This window comes from Caloenas nicobarica, chromosome 2 (assembly GCF_036013445.1).
Source record: "Caloenas nicobarica isolate bCalNic1 chromosome 2, bCalNic1.hap1, whole genome shotgun sequence".
Lineage (NCBI taxonomy): Eukaryota > Metazoa > Chordata > Aves > Columbiformes > Columbidae > Caloenas > Caloenas nicobarica.
In genome coordinates, this window is record NC_088246.1 from 22999484 (window position 1) to 23020681 (window position 21198).

At 37.8% G+C, this 21198-nt stretch overlaps 1 protein-coding gene across 1 annotated transcript in view; it reads left to right on the forward strand.

Moving 5' to 3' along the window:
* ITGA8 (integrin subunit alpha 8) overlaps window positions 1–21198 on the forward strand; it is a 108719-nt gene that overhangs the window by 6011 nt on the left and 81510 nt on the right. The window contains exons 3-11 of the mRNA XM_065628771.1: window positions 6152–6252; window positions 8743–8866; window positions 10708–10769; window positions 11782–11827; window positions 12201–12326; window positions 13436–13480; window positions 15772–15815; window positions 16799–16855; window positions 17047–17099. Coding sequence (XP_065484843.1) covers window positions 6152–6252; window positions 8743–8866; window positions 10708–10769; window positions 11782–11827; window positions 12201–12326; window positions 13436–13480; window positions 15772–15815; window positions 16799–16855; window positions 17047–17099 — 658 coding nt within the window. The remainder of the gene's footprint in view (window positions 1–6151; window positions 6253–8742; window positions 8867–10707; window positions 10770–11781; window positions 11828–12200; window positions 12327–13435; window positions 13481–15771; window positions 15816–16798; window positions 16856–17046; window positions 17100–21198) is intronic.

Below are 21198 nucleotides of genomic sequence, written 5' to 3' on the forward strand. Positions count from 1 at the left end.
TCTTCCTTTCAGCTGCCAGGAGAGGTAGCAGGAGAGCAACATGAAGAAAACTTTCTCCCACTTGATTAACTGGGGAATTTCTGAACCACTGAAAGCATCTTGCAGCCCGAAGCAAACTTAAATGCCCCCTGAAGTGCGCTATTGCATTTGAAATCTGGTAAAGAGCTAATAGTTCATATTTCAGAAACTCATTATAACGGTCACTTTTAATCGTAATACTTAACAGACAGCAACAAGTTCTCATGTTTTAAATTAGCTCCAAAAGGCAGAATTTTAGATTCCACTTCCCCTAAGGTTCCAGAACTCACTGGGGTGTTGCCTTTGCTGTTGGTTAACTTTACTACTTTTAGTAAAATAGGTTGTATTTTTCTAAAACAGTTGGAGAAAATGTGAACAGCCTCTGAAGAGGAACAGGGAAGGGGGATGTAGATCAGTTCTGGCCAAGCGTGCAGTTGATAAAAAACATGAGCTAATCTGGCCAGCAGTTGAGCTGATTGTAACAGAATCCAGGTACTATATAAGGAAAGGATACATAGTGGGACTAGAGAGGTTTAGTTACATGAAAAAATCATTAGCTGTAAAGATGGTAAGATTCTAGGGAAAACTTAGAATCCTGTTATAAAAAGAATTTGCATCTCAAGAGAAAATGCTGAGGGAGAACTTTTTTGTACTTTTAAATGTTGACACATTTCAGTCCACTATGCCAATAAGACGTTATCTAGAGTCTCATGGTTCACTTGTAGCATTCCGATTTATAATAGACCCTCATGGGTTTCTTTTATAAGTCTCAGCCTTATCTAAAGATGGGGAAAAAATACCCCTAGCTATGTTAGGTCAAGCCCTGAGGTCTTAATTTGGTTTTGATCAGATCGTACTTAGGGAAAAACCCTATTGGGTTTGATGATGGTTTTTTTTCTTGATTCATGGAATGAAAGTCCAAATAAAGCTCTCTAGATACGATCTATTAAATTAAAATAACTCATATGAATAGCATCTAAAGCACAACAAAAACCAGAAATTAAATAGATGTTTGCAGAATCAGATAAATCTAAAAATAGAAGGAAGTCTTCTCGTCATGCAAGGGTTTTGCATGTCCTTACTCTCTCTAAACTCCTTTTTTTCCCCAGTGTTAACGTTGAAGGCAATTACTTGGCTTAGTTCCCCAGATCAGAGTATTTAGCTCTGCATTTGTGTTTTGTCTCTCTACTGAGGCTCTAATATCAATGACCCTGTGAACGTTACTGACTTACCTTTGCTTAGTAACAGGTGGTATGACTGGGAACTTTTATGATAGTGATACTAAAAAAATCACTCTGCCATGGCGAGAGGGTTGACAAGACCCCTTCTCTTCTAGAATTTGGGACCGTGTATGCCAGGGAAAATCCTTCCCTCTTTCTTCCCTCCTGGGAGGCAGGACCCTAATGATGCAGCAGGGCTCATTTCAAAGTTAAATTAGGTTGCTCAGAGCCTTGTGTAGCCAAGTTCTGAAACTACCCAAGGCCGGAGATGCCACAGCCTCTCTGGGGAATCTGTTCCAGTGCTGAATCACCCTCACTGTGAAGCGTATTTTCTTTATATCTGATCAGAAATTTCGTTGCCATAACTTTTGCGTTTTCCCTATTTTCCTTTGGCTCTCTCTTCTCTCTCCCTGTTGAACAGTGGATGAAGTGCAAATAGATCTTCCTTTACTTTCTCTTGTTTGACCCAAACACCTGCAAGTCTTGTACTGGTGTTTCAAACCTGTACATGGCAGTCCAGGTGTTGTCTCCATGTGAGGGTCCTTGACCTGTATATATTTGTATAAATATAGATGTTTGTTGTTTTTATATGTTCATGTTCCAATTTTATATAAATATGGACAGGTTGAGGTGATTATTCACCTCTACTCTGTGTATATACCATTATATATAAATATATGAAATATGTATTACATTTTTAAATTTTCTATACTTATTTATATGTATAATATGAATGTGCTTAGATACATACACATGCACATACATATATCAAAAGAAGTATTTGAAAGGGATTTGCCATCCTGAGTGTAGTCTGAGTAGGTACAGGTTAGAGGGCGGAGTAACTGAGCCTACTGCAGATGCCTGGTTAAGGGCCATCTGCATTTATACAGTACATACATGCAAACACACATGGAGCAAGTAAAGATAATACTTTTCAAAGGTCTGAAGGGTGAGAACTTACCTGAAAGAGCTGCAGCTGTTTTACATATTTGCTGCTTTGTTTAAAATCATTGTTGTCCTGTGTTAAGTTTAATGAAAATATTTTTATTTGCTTTTGTTCATTTGAGTATTTTCAAATTATAATAGATGCTGCATTTTTTATTTCTAGTTTTCAAGAGCTGAATGAGTCACAATGAGCCACTATCAGTGTTTGCAAATACATCTATTTTTGCTTCTTATGCAGATCCTGATTACTACAACAAAGAAATATTTGTAAGACTAATGTTTGATTCATGCCTGCTAAACAGTTTAATGTGCTGATTCAGTGACTGAGAGGAGACCAATCCCCATAGAAAACACCAAATTTGGTGTGCAAATAGTGGATTTGCATTAACACTTGCTCCAGGTTCAGGCTTTGATTCCTAAAAATGAATCTCTACACTGTTCTTAAATAGGTTTGCATTTTACCATCTGATTTCAATTTTTTCCACTTTTCAAGCTACTGCTTTGGCAATTTAAAGGGCCTTTCCCCCTTTTGTAGCCTCTGGGCACCTCAAGTCTAAAAGACTGGGTGAAGGAACACTGATTTTGAGAGTCATGTTTCACCATCTCCAGAGCTGCCACTGAAGCGGGATTGTGGGGCAGTACCATGGTACAGGAGTCTTGGACCCTGCAGTAGAAAATGAGATGCTTTTGGGTTGCTGAAATGCAATTTAAGGATGTCTTTGCACCTAAATTTCTACTTTAGAGCACACCTCTCTGCTCATTGCATATTCCTGGTTGTCTGGCCCTTAATCTGCAATAGGGTCTTAGGCAGTACAATTATGAGTGACTCAGGGCTGAGTTTCAAGCCAAATTTGTGAGTCATCCAGACCATTGACCATCTGGACCAGCTCCTGGGCTGGCTCTGAAGGGATCCAGCTGGTACTCGGGCACCCCCTGGACCTCTCTGTGGACAGGCTCAGGCGTTGTGTGCCCAGCCCAGCTGCTGCTTTGTACTCTGGCTATCCTAGTGTCATGTATCGTGATATAAGATAGCCTGGACTCCTTCCTAAAAGGGGCCAGGCATTCTCTTCCAGAAGAGAAGATGACATTTGAATGCAATCTGAATTCAAGCCAAGTTTGTGCTGCTCACAGAAATATAGCTTAGCCTGTGGGTAAGGTACAGCGTAGATATAGCCTGTGGGCCTCAGATCCCCATAAATAACACATGGAGAGATATTTCCCTGTCATATAAGGGTGTTGTCAGGATACAGACATGTTATTTTTTGAAATGCTTATATAATACAATTTTGAAGGATGTAGCAAAGACAGAAATAACGACTTTATTTAAAAAAAAACCAAACCAAAACAAACACAAACCAAAAAAACCCCAATGGACTGGGATTTATCTGAGTAAATGAACCATTTTTGTCTGAGTCTAAGCTGCTCATCCGTGGCTATCTAGAGTTGGTAAAAAAAATGCGTACTTTTAAGCCGTGGTTCTTCTGACCTCACATATCTGCTTTAGGACGAGAAGAACTGTGCCCTAGTTCATGTCCTCAGCTGTAAGTGGATGACGAGCTCAGAAGTGGACATTTACAGTGGCTTTATTCACTCTTGTCTAATTGAACACAATAAGGGGGCAGTAATGACAGTCCAGGTGTATTCAGAGAAGATAATTGTGTATATAGTTTCATTTTGATAAAGTTACAGGGGAAGCAGTAGCTGGTTCACAACAATCTGAAATACTGAATGGTTGTTAGATAGAAAAGTCTAAACTGTATTTTAAGGTACAGCCTCAGAAACTGGGAATATGACTCCATAGCTCCAGCAAGGATCCTAAATAAAGGTGATTTGAGAATTTCTGTGAAAAGAGATTTATCTAGGGGGAAAAGCTGTTTATTAACTTGTGAGTATGTCATATTTTACTAATTATTTTATAATGAAAATCCCATGCCACTTGATGAAGGATTCATACTACACCATATGCCACTAAGTGGGGTGGGTGCATGTAGTTCTTGCAGATTTACTGATAAATTCAGCTATGGTTTTTATAAATCCTGTAAATGATTGTCCTACTTTTAAAATGTAACATATTTTCAAGTTTTAGTGTACTTTGCCAGTAGACAAGTGCGCTGTTTTGATTGAAAATGTAAGCTCTTTTTAAGTTAGAATCCTGGTCATGAGTATCCTCAGAGCCAGGGCAGCATTGGCTGCTGTAAGCTGACTGTGGCTGATTTTCAAGCTTCAAAAGCCTTGTTTCTATCAAGACCTCATCTGTGGACATTGATCATGTTTGGATCCGCTGGAGCATTAAAAAAGGAAAAAGAAACCTTTAAAGTTTGAAAGGGTCTGACTTCACTGGAAAAAATAATAAAAAGTGGTGTTGCCAACAGCGAAGTAGAAGTGAGCAGCTCCTACCATGCAGTGTGTCAAAGTTGCTGTCTCCCACACTCTTGATGTTTGTGCCTAACTTAAATAAAATGTATTTTTAAAAATTAATATTTTAAAAGTTATTTAAAATTTTTATTTCTGAATTTTTAAGACCTAAATATTCCTGAAATTTCTCTCTCTTATCTCTCTAAGCATGTATTTCCATACTAGATCCTGTAATTGGCACTGCACAGAAACAAATATTTGTATGAAGAAAGATTTCTCACAGACTTTTCAAACTTTCACAGATTGATTCTCATTCAACTTTCCTTCATGTTTATTAGAAAAATATAGAGATAGCATACCCTTGTTCTCCAGATATTATACATTTTTCTGTCTAATTCAGTTCATATCTGTAACATTTGTGAGGTTACCATGAGCTGAGGTGACTGGCGACCCAACATCCCAGAAAAACATTCGGATATCTCCTCTATTTCTGTCAGACAAATCCCAGGAAGTGTTGGCTTTTTAAAGGTGACAATTACACCAGCTGCGTTTTTCCTCCTTATTTTTTTAAAAAAAACCAAACAACAACGACAACACCAAAACAACAACGACAACTGTGTAAATCCATACAATATAACCTGAGATTATGTGGGGTTTTTGGTTTGGTTTGGTTTGGTTTTTTGTGGGTTTTTTTGTGTTCCAAGGTAGACAGTATATGGTTTTATTTTCACTTAGAGTGAATAAAAATAAGTGATTCTTGTGAAATCTCTTCTGATACGAACCAGAAGCGAACATAAGGGAATGCAGATACAAGGGGGAAGGAGTAATGCCCTGCTTATGTATAGATTGAGAAGTTCATTAGGAATGACTGTTAAGGAAAGAGCATAGTTCATGAACATATGGGAAATCAGTTTACTTCAGAGAACCCAGGGCGAAAGGAAGGGATGTCTGCTTTTTATTAAAACCTGAAATGCATTATAATTGGCCTGAGTCTTTGCCCAGATGGCTTCTCTTATGCTGACATCTGCAAGAGTGTACGTAAAGCAACATTAAGAAGCTGTCTCTTGTGACAGTGTGTACACATGTAATTCTGTTAAAAACTAAGTCCTTTGCTGTCTGTAGTGTTGGTTGTTGAATAAGCATGCTGAGAAATGTCATTTGTTTGACAAAAACGAATTATGGAACACGCTGTTTTCACATGGAAAGTTTCTACCACCTATGAGAAAAGTTTTTAGGGCTTTTCACTGATTTTTGTAAATTCTTGTTCAGTCTTCATCACAGATTCCAGGTAAACTCTTTTTTTTTTTGGTGGGGGCAATGCAGGGTTTCTTCTTCCAGTCCTTTATTGTTTGTGGTTTTCTGTTTTGTTTTGTTTTTCTGAAGTTAAAGTGTAATTATTTTGAATTTTCACATGTGAATTTAGGTGAGCTGTTTTCCACTGACCAGTGAAAACCTTGAATGATACTAGAACACCCATTTAATATTGAACATTCGTAGGACAGTGACAGTGAATGCGATGCATTATATCCATTAGTGTGTTCACTTGTATCTGTAATTCACAGGGTAATACTTTTAAAAATAAGCTGTCAACGTACTGCTTCTTTCTTTGTCAGACAACAGGAAAATTAAAGTCAATGGCACCAGGGAACCTATTGAGTTTAAGACAAATCAGTGGTTTGGGGCAACAGTCAAAGCTCATAAAGAAAAAGTTGTGGTAAGTCTTATGCATTTGGTATTCATTTGGAGATCATGTTTATTTTTCTCAAATGTTTATCTTTAATAGTTCTCTATGTGTAGATTACGGTAACAACTCTATGATTATGCATGAATTATAAAACAGATGATGCATATAACTCAGGAAATGAAAGCAGCCTATAAAATAAAGTTGAGCTGATCAAGTGAAGATGATCCCACTGCCAGGTAAAAATAGCAGAATGCCATATCGTTATGGAAGTGAATGGTGATTTTTTTAAAAACAGGTAATGGCGTATTTTAGAGATACAAAGTAGCTCTATGCTATAAAACGTTTTGTATTATGAACCTTTATTTGGAGTGTTTAATGCAGAATATAATGGAAGACAAGAACCTGTGCTGAAGATCAGTTAGTAGAGAAAGTGCTGATCTCTTGTCACATTTATATTGTTTTGAAAAGCTGTGTCATAGTCATGATAAAACAGCTGCAAAACAGTCATGATAAAAAAACTCCAAATCAAGAATGCCGTCAAAGTGCAATGTCTGTTTTCCAGTTTCACTGAACATTTTACCTGTTTTGATAGAGTACCCCAGCAGGGGGCAAGTACTTTTATTGCTTAGTAAAGTAGTGGTGATGCTGCTTATACACAGACATTTTGTATTTACAATTTATGCACTCAGGTTTACATTGAAAATGTTGCTGAAATAATTGTGATAAGAATAATTAGTATGGTCGTTAGTTTTATTAGTTTTTATGATTGTAAAGCAATAATTTGTGTCTTGGGATTTGCTTAAAACTTCCAGTTATTACTTAAGAAGTAGTCATAAGGGAAAACGTATCCAAAGGAAATGCTTTGTGGTTAACCTAGGGAAGGATTTTGAGATGAAACAGGTAATGAATAAAACATCCCCTATTCTGTTTCAGAGCTAAGTAAATGTAAAAATTCTAAAAAGTTCTAAAAATAGCTGAAGATTTTTCATTTTGCGTACTCTACTAAAGGACAGTTCACAAACTGAAATAGAATAGTTCTTCACCACCATCTTCTGAATCTTCAAGTGAGCAGAAAACCTCATCATCAACTGATACCTTGTGTCTGTACTGACAAAACTTTCTTTTGCTTCCGGTAACTCTTCTCAAGCTTTCTGAAGCAGAGATATAGTCAACACTTTTCAGGTAAAAACTTGAACAGCAAAGCTAGAAAACTTTGTCTTTTAAGCTTTGTAGACTGAAAGGAGAGAAAAAGAAAATATCATCAAGTTGTCAGAAACTTTTTTTTAAACTACAAATATGATAGTCAATATTTATGTTTATATTGAGTTCTTGTTTCAGTCCATTTTGCTTGATGTAAAATGTACCTAAAATCACTTTCACAGGACATATACTCCTCTTTGCTGCGCTCTGGTTTTCCTCTCTGGTACGTTTTAATCTGTAAGGTCTTCTAGGCATGGTAAGAGTCAGTGTTCCTTAGACCATTGTTCCAGGAGCTCTGACTTTTATGTTAAGTGCTGAGTAGCCCAGTGGTTCATCCAGCTGGAACCGATTGCAGAGCTGATGCTTATACAGTAATGTGAACGATAACAGTGCCTTGCCAGAGGTAGACAGGTTTCTGTTTGGAAAAGTAAGACAAGGGAGGCCTCGAATGGAGGATTTATTTGTATCTTACAGAGGCAAAGTTGTAGGGAGAGGTAGTGTCTCCCTACCCCTCCGCTCCCAAGCACAGCAACTCCTGAAGAACCACTTGCATACCTGATAGCTTATCTTTTTTAAAGTGTTTCCAATTATTTAAATTGCTTTCAAAAAATATAATATCTCTCCCTCAACACAACTGGTATATATTTTATCCTTATATTGTTATGTTTGTAACACCACTACTGTAACACAGAAGATTAAATATTAGTTCACTAACCAAAGTTTGTTTAGCAAAATCTTTTTCACTGAGAGCCTGTTGAATGCATTACAGCTGTATCATGCCTCCAAAGGTTTGAACCGGGGGTTTATAAGAAGGCAGATAATCTGGTGATTGTGATACACAATATGAACAACACCCCGACAAATCTCCTGTTAAGTAGAATCAGAGCAGTTCTGCTGCAACAGCCATTATCTTAAGACATCTCAGGACAGAAGTAGAGAGTGTCTGCAGCCACATGTATGTGATCTACATCATCAACTATGGTATCAAGCCCTGTGCAGTGAGCGGTAACAGAGCAAATGTATTATTTGTGAAGCAGGCTTAGGGAGTTATCTGTAACATAGGCTTAAATGTGAGTCGTAGTCGCTGACAGATTTCACCTGCTAAGGGCTATAGGTGAAAGATCAGACTACGCTTTTCAGGTTATAATGAAATTATAAGAAGCAGTGGTCCTGCATTTTCATTTGTGGATACATTATTATCATTGCTACATGAATGATACAACACCTGAGAGAATCCTTGTACACTGTTTGTTAAAAACTACATTTGCCAGACCCTTCAGTGTGTGAAACGTACATGTAACATTGTTTCTGTTTTGATAGGCTTGTGCTCCCTTATATCATTGGAGAACTCTTAAAGATAGCCCTGAGAAGGACCCTGTTGGCACCTGCTATGTAGCAATTCAGAACTTCAGTGCCTATGCTGAATATTCACCTTGTCGCAACAGTAAGTATTAATAGGAATGATCCTGTGTTGGAGGAATTGATATTTCACTCAGTGTTTTCCTGCTTTCAGTCTTCATGTAGTCTTAGTTGTATGAAGATTACTATATGGCATTATTGCATTGGATGAGGGTTTAAAGAAAAATCAACATTAAATTGTATGCCTGCAATTGGATGCTTTATTATATAATTGAAAGAGAAGAAGTTAAATAATTTAAGCTTATAAAGTTATAGTATGAGATATAACTGGTTCAATTTAAATTGCTTTAAAATGTAGCAAACAGATCTAGGTAAGAGCCAGACAACATTTTGAACTGCGACTAGGTCTGTGGCAGTTTCTGCACTCACAGATCAGAGAATTGTTCTTTCAGTTGCTTTTCTAAAGGTAATGTGTGTAAGACAGCAAATGGGATGGGCTTACTTGTCCCTTCCAGGGGAAACTGACAGCAAAGCTGTGGTGATGTTCAGTTTAGCTGAGATGGGTTGTAGTTTCAAGCGGTATGTGCTAGCCATAACACAAGAAGTCTGAATGTAGTTCCACATCATACCCCTTGTAATGAGACCCTCCTGTTGCAGCTGACGTTCTTGCCATGTGCACATGGGCTAATTTCAAAACACACCTTTTAAATGTTCCTCTGCTGCGAGCTGTACTCCTACCTTTGAATTTCTAATGGATTCTTTTGCCAAGAAAGTAACAAGCATTTTACAGAAAAAATAGACGCTTCACATAATGGAAAGATCTCTTTCCTGTGAAGATCTAGAGATAGAATCATATCACATAGCTGGATTTTCCTGACATCTGACAGATGTATGATAGTGCAGCCCAATAATGTTTTCCATGGTCTGCCAGAAAATCTGCACACCTAAAGCAGTGTGAGATATTTGTATGTACGTTCAGCGTTACTTTGTGGTTTTCCTTTTCTCACATTGTAGTATAGTTCTAAACCGAGTTGTGCTAAGTCTTTCTTTTAAACTCTAATCCTTGTCCCTGGATGTATAGGTACAGAAAGAAGCTGAATCTGTAAGGCATGGTGACCATAAGATCTGCTTTGTGTACTTCTCGTGTCTCACTGGGGCTTTGCCAAAGGCTTATGCCAGTTTAAGAGAGTTCAAGTGGCCATTCCTGCTCTCTGTGTCCTGATCCTGCAGACTTCCAGCACTCCAGCACTCATAGAAAAGCCCTGAAATGCATATCAATTCACTTTGTACAATTAAATAAGGATTTGGAGAGTAGAAATAAGAAAGTACGGAAGCAGGAAGGATGTTTTTGCATGTATAAATGTGCATCCAAAATTATATTACACTTCAGTCCTCATTGAGCAAATGTGTCTCCATTAAAGGGCTGGCCCATGTGAAGGACATGTGCCCCTTTCCCTTGCCATGGTACAGATGACCAGGATGTTGTTTGAACATTGACCCATGGTGACCCATCCACTATTGTCAACATTTTTTGAGAATGCTTTAGTAAACAGTTATTTTTGTGTTTCTGACAGAGCAGACTCTGGTGACCATGCTAGGATTTCTTGTTAAGTTGTTTACTTTTGTATCTCCAGGCAAATTCAAACTGAATTCCTGGTAGGTGTTGCAAACGTCCTTCCTTGGCCATGAGAGGAGATGTACCAAGTAACTGGCCATGTTTTTCAAAATCTTCACAAAGGGACTGCACGTTCAGGGTCCTGTAGAAAGTCTTGATTTGTTCTGCCTCTTCTAAAAATGAATGCACATCTTTTCACATATTTTGGTAATTTTGCATTTACAGCCTTACAGTTCCAGAGCTGTGTGAGCTGTCTTCCACATGCCATGCACTGTGAAATCAATAAAATACTTCTACCTTCATAATTGCAGGCAATGCAGATCCCGAAGGACAAGGCTTTTGTCAAGCAGGTTTCAGCTTAGATTTTTACAAGGTGAGATTCTGTTTCTGAAGTACTTCAACCAAATGTAATTCTGATATATCCCTATTCAAGCACCATCTCAGTGATCAAGTTTGTTCCCATGCTGTTGCATATGGAAAATTTCATGACGTTGTTGCAAGTTCTTTCTTCCTTCGCGAGCTTCAAAATTTCTGGTTTCACTGATAAAAGAAATACTGCAGTCAGCACCAGTTTATCTATCTCTTTCCAGTCCAATCTGACTCTGCTCAGTCTGTCTTCACAGATAATTAGGCAAAAAATTGTACGTGTTTCTGTCTCAGTGTGTCCCACTTATGATGCTTTCCAGAGACCTGACTTTCAGGAAATAATGGGCAGGCACCAGCTAGTTTTTAAAGTTAAAATAGCTTGTATAAGGATGTTTTTAGAGGCAGACTTGTCATTGGGTATAAGAACGTTCTCTTGTGGAGGTGAAAGTGGAAGTGTTTAAGGGAAATAGCTAGTTATTCTTATATGTGAAGAGGATCCAGAAACAATATTGTAAGCCAAAGAATAAACTTTTCAACTATTGTTATTATCTGTGCCATTAGCACAGCACCAGGACACCACACAATTTGGATCATTGCTGTTGTTTTCAGTGTTCTGGAGCTACATTGTTATTCACGTAATTAATAGCTGAGGAGTAAAGACCTCATTGTTGGGTAGACAAAAGTGTTTTTCTCTCTAAAACAGTGCTGTTGCTTCACTGAATTTGAAGACCCTCTTTTATGCTTTGTTTTGTTATAAATAATCAGCAAATTTTTAGTATACTTCGTTAGTGCCAAAAAAATACGTCTTTCATCCAAGTAAGATGCCTAGGGTGATCTTAACTTTATTTAACTCTGGATTTTCTTGCACATCCACACACCTACATTCTTTCCTTGAACAAGACTATTCTCCTTTATCATGATTCTGATATTCTTTTAGTCATTCAAAATGTTTTTCCCATGCATGCTAATTTTGTCGTGTTCTTTTGTTGTGTAATTTTATTCAATTCTGCTTTTTGTAGAATGGAGACCTGATAGTAGGCGGGCCTGGTAGTTTTTATTGGCAAGGTATGTTCATCTGGCTGGTTAACTTATCTAAGATACGAAACAAAGTATTGTGGAAAATGTTGTTCTAGATTTTCTTTGTTTTCTCAGTTTAAGATAACCAGTCTCTGGTCTTATTTTTGACAAATATAAATCAGAAGAATTACTTAACAAGCAACTCATGGTTCAATAGAGTCTCAATGCCTTGTTGTATTGATTTATGTGAACTCTTGAGACTTTCAGGGTAAAAGTAGAAAAAGATTGAGAGAAGATGTCTACTCTTTGCATCTGTTTTATATTATCCCCTGCAGCTCTGTTCTGATGTTCTGCTAGCCCTATTTTGTAGAAACTGGCTCTCCTTTATGTCCCTTTCATTTATGACATTGTTTGAATCCAGGTCAGGTGATCACTGCAAGTATTGCGGACATCATTGCAAATTATTCTTTCAAGGATATTCTGAGGAAACTGGCACGAGAGAAGCAAACTGGAGTGGCACCACCCTCATATGATGACAATTACATGGGTAAGCTAAGCTCTGTGTCAGTTAGCGATTTGTTCTAAAAGCATGGGACTTATATAAATGTGAAAACAAGCCCTAAACTACTAATGTCCCAGTTGTGAGAGGATTTAAACATGTTTTGCTCTAACCACAACAGCAAATTGATAGTTTGCTTGTTACTTCAATGGGATTATGAACAATCCTAAGATTATGCACAGCAACAGGGTATGAAGCTTGAGATCTTAAATGACTCATTAGGGTCCTTATTATTTGATGTTTAATAATTAAGCAGAAATACAAAATTTTCCCATTTATATCTTCTTTAATTCCAAAATGACGGATTGAGTTTAAAGTAATTAAAGACTATTTCATTTTTAATAGATAAAAGAAAATTCTGTTCTGCAGCACTTTGTACAGCACTACATAAATACCCCATTTATTCTCACTGATATTTAGAAGTTACAATTGAAGTAAGCAATAACAAAAGTCAGTTTGAGTATATTATGTAATAAATAGAGGGAAAAAAAGGCTCTTTATGTACCTATTATTAGTACTGATCTCTAAGAATTTGCATGATATTCACATCTCTCTGCATGTAAGAGAGGGTTTTCTTTGCATAATTTTAGAAAAGATGCAGTGGAATTTAGGGGCAAAGATGTATCCTTTTGTCGCTGCCCACCAATTCGAAACTACAGTCCATGATGCAATCCAAAAGTCTTTACTCTGTCAATAGCAATTACCTCACAAGTTTACTAAAGCTCCATTAGGTACTTAACTGCATCTAAACCAGGATACTCACACAATAAAGTACGGTAATGAAGACCTAAATTGTGTCAGCAGCTGTTAGGGCAAACCACCATACTAGCTGCTGGTTTTTTAGATAAATTATTATTGATTTAGAAGCTCATTTTTGGAGAAAAGGGATAGATTTATTATACATTCAGACCTACACTTAATTTAGTCATAACAATGTCATAAACTATTTTCCTTTTTTTTCCACACATTTTTAGTATACTAATGTCAAAAAATTTGCATTCTGATGATCGGATGAACAGACAAATCTGATTGTCCTTGCATATTTTTTGAAAGAAATGGTTTATCAAGTGTTTTGCTTGTAATTTGTCTTTAATCAGGATACTCAGTGGCTGCTGGGGAATTTACTGGAGATTCTGAACAAGGTAAGAAGCTATACACTTGAATAGAAACCATATGGCCATGCACCTATTAAATTCCTCATTTTGGGTCTCTACAGAAGAACATACCTTTTATACATTTGAAACACTGGTGAGACTTAAGCTATCTGTAACCAATATTCTCAGAGGCAAATATTTCCTGAGAAGCTATAGTGTAACAGAGTAGAATTTAAGTAACCCTAAAATCTGAATCTGTTGTTATGTTCTCATGCTCATGCATCTGTTTATATCTTAGAGCTGTGACAGCATGATAGGTGGAACCATCCAGGCTCACTTAATTTAGCCAGTTTGCTGACCAGTTGTAACAAGTGGAGCCAACAGCGCAGTCCTGTCCAGTTCTTCAGCCCATACTCAAGTTACTAACCTGCACAGAGGCTGCTGGCCCTCAGCATCTGCTTGGACAGATGCAGCATGGCTTGGAAATGTCTGTCTGCTGAAATCACACTTCTGACTGGCACATAAACATCACAGCCCATGCTAGGAGATAACATTCAGCTGCTTCTGGATAAAGACGTGTATGCATACCAAAGTGCTAGCTCTTGTTGGTGAAAGCAGCTCTTGGCTCTATAAAAGCTTCTCTAGTCCCAGTTCATGTGCCTTAAGGATGGGGTGCCTGGGGCAGTTCATTAGCTGACCGTTTTCTTACTTTATATTTTCTTGCACAGGCATAATGCAATAAGAAGGAATTAGCTGTGCCCTTGCTCCTACTCCAAGCCTTATACTTAAAAACAAGAGATGGAAGAATTTAATTCCTTTTATTAAAACCTGGGCTTAGAGGGAGAGAAAATGTTCTACAAGAAGATGAAATGTTCAATTAGTCCCTTGAATTAGAACATGCTGAATGCACATGAATATGAATGTCCAAATATAGAATCATGCCTGAAACTTTGTAAAGGTTCTTGGATCGAGTAAGTTTGATACAGGACATATTTAGAATAATTGGCATTTAGACAGCAGCTGTCATCCACAAAGCACCAGGCATCTCACAGACTTAATGGCATTGCTTGCAAATGCCATTTGATGAAACCTTCGAAACCTTCACCTGAAATGTTTCACGATCTATAAAACGCCACCTCCCAGGACTCTACATTCATGATTTGATAATGTAGAGCAAGGTGCACTGAGGAACTGAAGCCAACAGAGACATAGTACATCTCTAGAAATGAACTCAGCTCCTCAGAACTGCTGCTGCTTAATGCCAATAGAGTTTCCTGTCCTGTGCTACTATGGGCTAAAAAAAAATAATAGTGATTTTGAGCCGAATGCGATAATGTGGAAAAAAAGATGTGTCCCTGGTAATGGAAGGCTGCAGCCACCTATATATATGGTTTGGTTTAGGTTTTTTTGGGTGCATACTCACATTTTTATAATTGATGGTTCTTGAATAAGTAAGTCACATGAATGATTGGCACAAAGAGTTACATTATTGGCTGATCTAGGAATCGTCCTGTGTCCTGTTCAATCATTCATTACTATTTCCATCTCCCCTTGACCAAACACATTCAAGCACAGGGGAGGATATAAACCCAGAGAAGAACAGAGGAATGCTGAGTCACTACAGCCAGGTGTCTGAGGTGTCCTGGTATCTGAAGTTCCTGCTGCTGTCTTCTGATGTGGATATCCTAATGAGGGAAGGCTGAGACAGTAAAACTGCAGGCTGTGACTTTGCTCTTCTTGGGTTTTTTTCCATTTTTTCCACTAATTGTTTGAGATTTCACCATTAGAGCAGAATTACATCCTAGAAGGCAGCCAGGTCCAATGTTTCATGTTCTCGTTTAATGGTTTCCCCCAATTCCTCTCACAAAACTTTCCTTGTAATACTTTTAGATAACCCGTGCAGAACTTGTTGAGCACTTTCATGGCATCAGGTGCAGCCAGAAAGAAAAGGGTTATTTGTAAGGACAGTTGTATTTAGCTTCTGTACTCTGGTGTGTGATGCCACAACTAAAACTGGTTCCGTCAATCCACAGCTGTCAGGTAGCGAGCTGAATTGTACTAAGAGCTTTATTTTACTGTGCTATGCTAAGTAGTGTTGAACAGAAAGAGATTTGTGGATGAGCATATTCAACAGCTAAGATGTAATATTTAATGAAACTAGATGCACTGAATGAATGTTAAAATCTTATGAATTCATGTCTAGAAGTGATTTGCAGGTATTTCTGATACAGATAACAAAGCGAAATCCTAAGGGTTAAGGAATATTTAAGTGGCATGGGATATATGTTGCATGCACTGCTCAGCATAACCAGTTCACTGTTGATCTTCTGTCTTTTCAGAGTTGGTTGCTGGAGTCCCAAAGGGAGCACAGAACTTTGGCTATGTATGTACTGGACCCACACTTTATCCTTGTTGTAGTTAGAATGCAGTTAAACCATTTGGAAGATTAAAGTCTACATTATATTTTCTATCTCTTTGATCCTAAGCTTACTAATCAGAGAAAGCTGCCACTGACCTTTACCCTCAGGCTAACCTGGCTGGGTAGAAATGCCTTACTGGTTTGGGCTTTGAATATTAAGCACTTAGTCCCTTCTGAAATTGGTTTTCAGTAGCTAATTACGAGCATGTTTTGAGTATGACTAGTATCCCTGCACCTGCTGAGTGTTATCAGACCTAAACTTAGCCTAGGTTGGCATATTTTGTGTGCAATCCTGTGTCCACAGTGAAGTCCAAGTTCAGATTGTTCATACTCAGTGTTTATTTTCAGTACTCTATGTATATACACTGAATACCAGATGCAAAGAGTCATGAGATGCAGTTAGAAGTGAAGGGAGAAAACAAATATGTGTGTGGATGCATCTTGTCACCCCATGGGAAGAAAAAGTTTCAGAACTAACCTGACTGGGAAACAGAGATCCCAGCCACAGACACTTTCTCTGATTTTGTGGACCCCAAACTCCTTGTGTCTCTGGAATTTATTAATACCAGTTTTTGGAGCAAAGGGGTGTATGTGTGTATACATATATATATGTATGTATATGTATATTTCTTTATATTTTAAGTTCATGTTTTCATGCATACTGGTGTAGTCACTGTTTAGGTGATAGTCTGTGATTTGCTGCTGTTCACAGTGTCCAGTAAGGAGGGAAAATAGTCTTTTCCCCATTTTATTTACAGGAGACCTGAGGCTCATGAAATCTTAGTGATTTGTTCAATATTATAGAAGAACACTGTGGTGAAACAAAATAATTGATGTTTTTTGTTGACCACTTGGACCATACTTTGGTGTGTAAAATTGGGTTGCAGTGATGTTGTACTGTAGCATCTCCATATGTGCTCGAAACTTTCCATATTTTCTGTTACCAGGTCTCAATTATTAATTCTTCAGACCTGACGTTTATCCAGAACTTCACTGGTGAACAGGTAATGTCAAGCAACTATGTGATATCTATATCCTCTATATCTATAGAGGATATGGTTTCATTAAAAAAGTTTCAAGAATATATAAAATATTTTTCAGAATTAATAACCATAGAAACAAAGAGGATTATCAGTGAAACTTTTTAAAAATTGATATCTGATATGAAAGCCTATCTGTTGTTTTTTATTTCCAGATGGCGTCTTATTTTGGTTACACTGTGGCAGTATCTGATGTTAACAATGATGGGTAGGTTACTAAATATATTCAGCTCCACTGAACATTCATAGAAGCAATGCCTGATATTTATTAACAAATACAGGTTTTCAGGTGCTTCATACCTCAAAATGCTTCTTTTGGCTTCTCTGCTTTTCTATTTTTAATTGTTCACATAGGCTTATCTTTGTGCAATCACAGTGGCACAAGTATTTGCAGGCCTAGTTTGAGTGAGTTTATCTTCCTGAACATTTACGCAAAGCAGTGTGGCAGAGCGGGAATGTCCAAAACCTTAGAAAACAGATCGAGGTAGAAGAAGAGTGAATAAACAGTGCTAGCTACTGCTGGGGATAGGCGAAAGTCAAAAGTTCTTCCTCCCATTCTCAAAAGCAGGTAAGTAAGTCTTCTCACATGTGGATCATCTGTAACCTCACTTCTCAATTTTAAAAGCTTTCCAATGTAATCAACTCCTTATTCCAGCACCTGCTGGTTGGCCATTCATTTTCATCATCCAGAGGACCAAAAATGGTCCATGGCCCACAGCTGCTATGACAGGTATTGTGCTTGTCTGAGGGAGAATGCTGCTCAGCTCCCACGATCGTGCCTAAGACACTCTGGCATTTCAGGCCCTTTTGCTAGCTTTGAACTAATGTAAAGTCTGATTAAATTAGAAGAGCAGGACTTTAGTAAGTGAATGTTGGTACTAGCTTTCTAGCAAGGAGATAACAATCCGTGAATCTCAGAGGCCCGGAAGTTTGCACAACGGTGAGCCAGGATTATATTTAGTGCTGTGGCATACTCTTGCCTATTGCAAAATATCTTGGATGTGTCTGTTTCATGTTCTTTTCTTGTGAGTATTTATTAGGTTCTTAAACATAATGCATTAAACAAATTTCTCTGGGCTGAATCATTGCTTCCCAGCAGTCACTAGTGACTCCTCAAAGAGTGAGGGATACAAGAAAAAAGTAACAAGATGATAAAATGTTATGCAGTTCCAAGCCAAACCAACCAACCAAAAAGGCTTCAATGTTTTCTGCCCTGGCTTCATAGTGCTCAAATCTTTCCAGGTTTCTAAGGCCAAATTTTATCTTTGTACCGTAGCTTTTGAAAATTCATATTTTTATGGTATACGGAGTCAGGATTAGTTTAATTTTACCATAATGCATTACTAATGTTAAAGGGTGAAGAAGCGTTGATCTAAGTTACAATAGACACTCACTAGACTTTCAGGGAGCTTCCTATTTAACTTCTCACTGAACCAAACTATTTGCCTTGCAGGTTGTTTCCTGTGAATCACAGGGTTACTTGGCAGGTCTCATATTTTCTGTGTACCTCTAAGGCCACAGTTTATGTAACAATGATATAATCAAACTGCTGTTGAGGCCTGTGTGGTCTCCCAGTCTATATCTTAAAAGAAATCTAATTACTCTCTCTGAGATCCAAACATCCCACAGAAAACAAAACACAAAAAGCTCTTCTTGATAAACATGTCTGATTAGATATGTAGTCTGTCTTTGCCGATTTGCACATATAGTTGATAGAAATATTTATCTGAAAGGGAGAGTAAAACAGAGGACAAAAAAAAAAAGCGAGGCGGGGGGCAAAGGGGAAATGACCACTTCAAACTCACTTGGGGTTTTTGTGCAGCTAAAGACAAAGGAGGTATTGATCAACTTATCCATACAAGAAATCTGTGAGTTATATGCTGAAAAGATTAATAGAAATGGTGCTCTGCTGTAACAAGACTGAAGATGTGGCTCAAAGATTAGGCTCATCCTAGGAAAAAAACCTCTTTGGACCTTCTACTTCAGCAGCTCTGCAGGTGTTCCAGGGTGATTCCTGCAGTTTTATCTGCACCACATCAGGATTGTAGGCAGAACGTGGAAATTGAAGATATTGTTTGAACTACTGTTTAGTTGCCCACAGCTAATAATGAAAAATCCACAATCAAACTTAACAAATCAAGCTTTGCCATCAACTTACAGATTACATTCCTAGTAAAGAGGAAAAAAGAGAGCACTTCCAATTTAGACCGAAACAGTCCAATAAAAATAGTGGAATAAACTGTTTACTGGTCTTTTATTTGGCCTATATCTAAGCTTCCTGTAGTTATAGTTTGACCTCTTGACATTTCCCATACTCCTGCTTTTTATTACTCGGCAGGATACAAAGAAACTGCAAAGTCTCAGCAGGTGGTCAGCTTGTGCTTTTTAAAGATTTTTTTTTTTTTATCAGAAGGGAAGCAATACTGGCTGGTTACCTTTCTGTGCTGGAACAAAAATAAATAGACCATTTATGTTAACTGCAACATCTTAGTGCAGTAATGAAATGAATCTAATGAACCAGTTCAAACTACCAGTGCACACTGAACTGCAGTTTATGATTTAATATTACTGTCCAGGGGCTTTTGCTTTGCTCTTATGGCCTTTTAAAAGGGATCACATCAACCTGAATTTGGCTCAGAACTCCAATTTTGTAAATATAAACTCCTACAATTTAAAAGCCCATTGAAATACCCTCCTTCACAAAAACCCCTGAATAATTCTAGTCACATAGGTGCTTGTAACTCAACAAGTGACTCCCCTTGACTGCTTGATGTCTAAATACTTAAACTGTAGGAGCTTAAAGGTAAAACTGACTATAAAGTGTGGTAAGCAGCAACTGCTTGCTTATTACCTGCTTGGAGGGAAACCAGGAACAAGTAAATAAGGATCAGAGAGAGCAGGGTAGCTGAAGAATCCTTCCTCTCTGGCTATAGTACACTGCTCTGTACAACAACAGCAGGAAAAACGAACAACAGAAAAAAGGATACTAGAATTGCCTGAGGGAGAATTCCTTCTTGCAGAGGACTTGCTGAAGCAGCTTGGCACTGACAGAGAAGTGGGAAAAGTGAGAGAGTGAGGAAAGGAAGGCTTTGGTGTGAGTGGGACAGACCAAGACTTGGAGGGAAGGCAAACTAAGGGCTGCGAGTGTTCCAGGTATCTCTGCTGCTCATAACTATTTTAGAAATAGCTTAGTGTAATCAGATGGCTGCCTTCCTCCCAACTTTCCCTCAGCACATCAAAAGATGAGCCACCTTAGGGTTCTGGTCCCTGCTTTCTGGACTATTCATGTATTTTGTACAATCATTGTCATTTATTTTAACAAAGTAGAAATGTTCCTAGAAAAACGACCCAGCACTGTGTACTTCCAGCTTAGATGCTGCTATCCTTATACAACAGACTCCAGCTCCTGTCTGCTTGCATTCTGTCTCACCTGCTGCATCTTGTATTCTGGGTTAGGCTCCTGCTCAGAGAGTTTTGGGCCACTGTGGATGATAAATAGTCTGCCTCTCTCCTTTCACCATTTTAGGCACTCTGGATATTGCTCTATGGACCAGAGTTTCAAAGGTATCTAGGTATCTAATTATTTTACATCGATGTACTGAGAGCTTTCTGGCTCTGAATATTTTTGTTCCTTACAACCTCTAAACAAATCTTCCCTTAGTTTTACAGTCCTTCATGTGTAAAATATTAATTGGAGCCAAGATTATATTTTACTTAATAGTTCATACAGTACACAACACCATGGAGTCCCAGTCTTACCTAGAATATCTAGAATGCTTTTTGTACATGGCATATGTAAAATAACCTGTAAAAAAAAAAAAAAAAAAAAAAAGAGCATTCATGATCTGGTTTTGGTTTTGTTATTGCTTCATGGCAACTGTTTCAGCTGACATTCTGTCCTGGCCACCAACATCTTCCATTAGTAGAGGAGGACTTTTGATGTTATTGTGGAAGGAAAATCTCACCTTTGATGTTAAGTCAGCATCTGCTTCCTTCCTTTTTTAGTTATTCATGCCACGGAGTAAAATATGACATAAAAAGAATAGAAAAACTGTACCAAAGTGATCTGACATTTTGAATTATAGTTTCCTTTATGGAAACATATTATGATATGTAATAGAAAAATAACATTTCTAGAAGTACTTTGTCACAATTTATAGAAAGTGTAAGTTCTACAATGTGAATAAAAGGCTTCTAGATGAGATATTCTGTACCAAATTCTAGGGTACATATCTTAGAACCTTAGTATTTATCTACGGTCAATTAGTAGCTGAGGTGCTCCTAAATTATATGGGGTTTTTTCTATC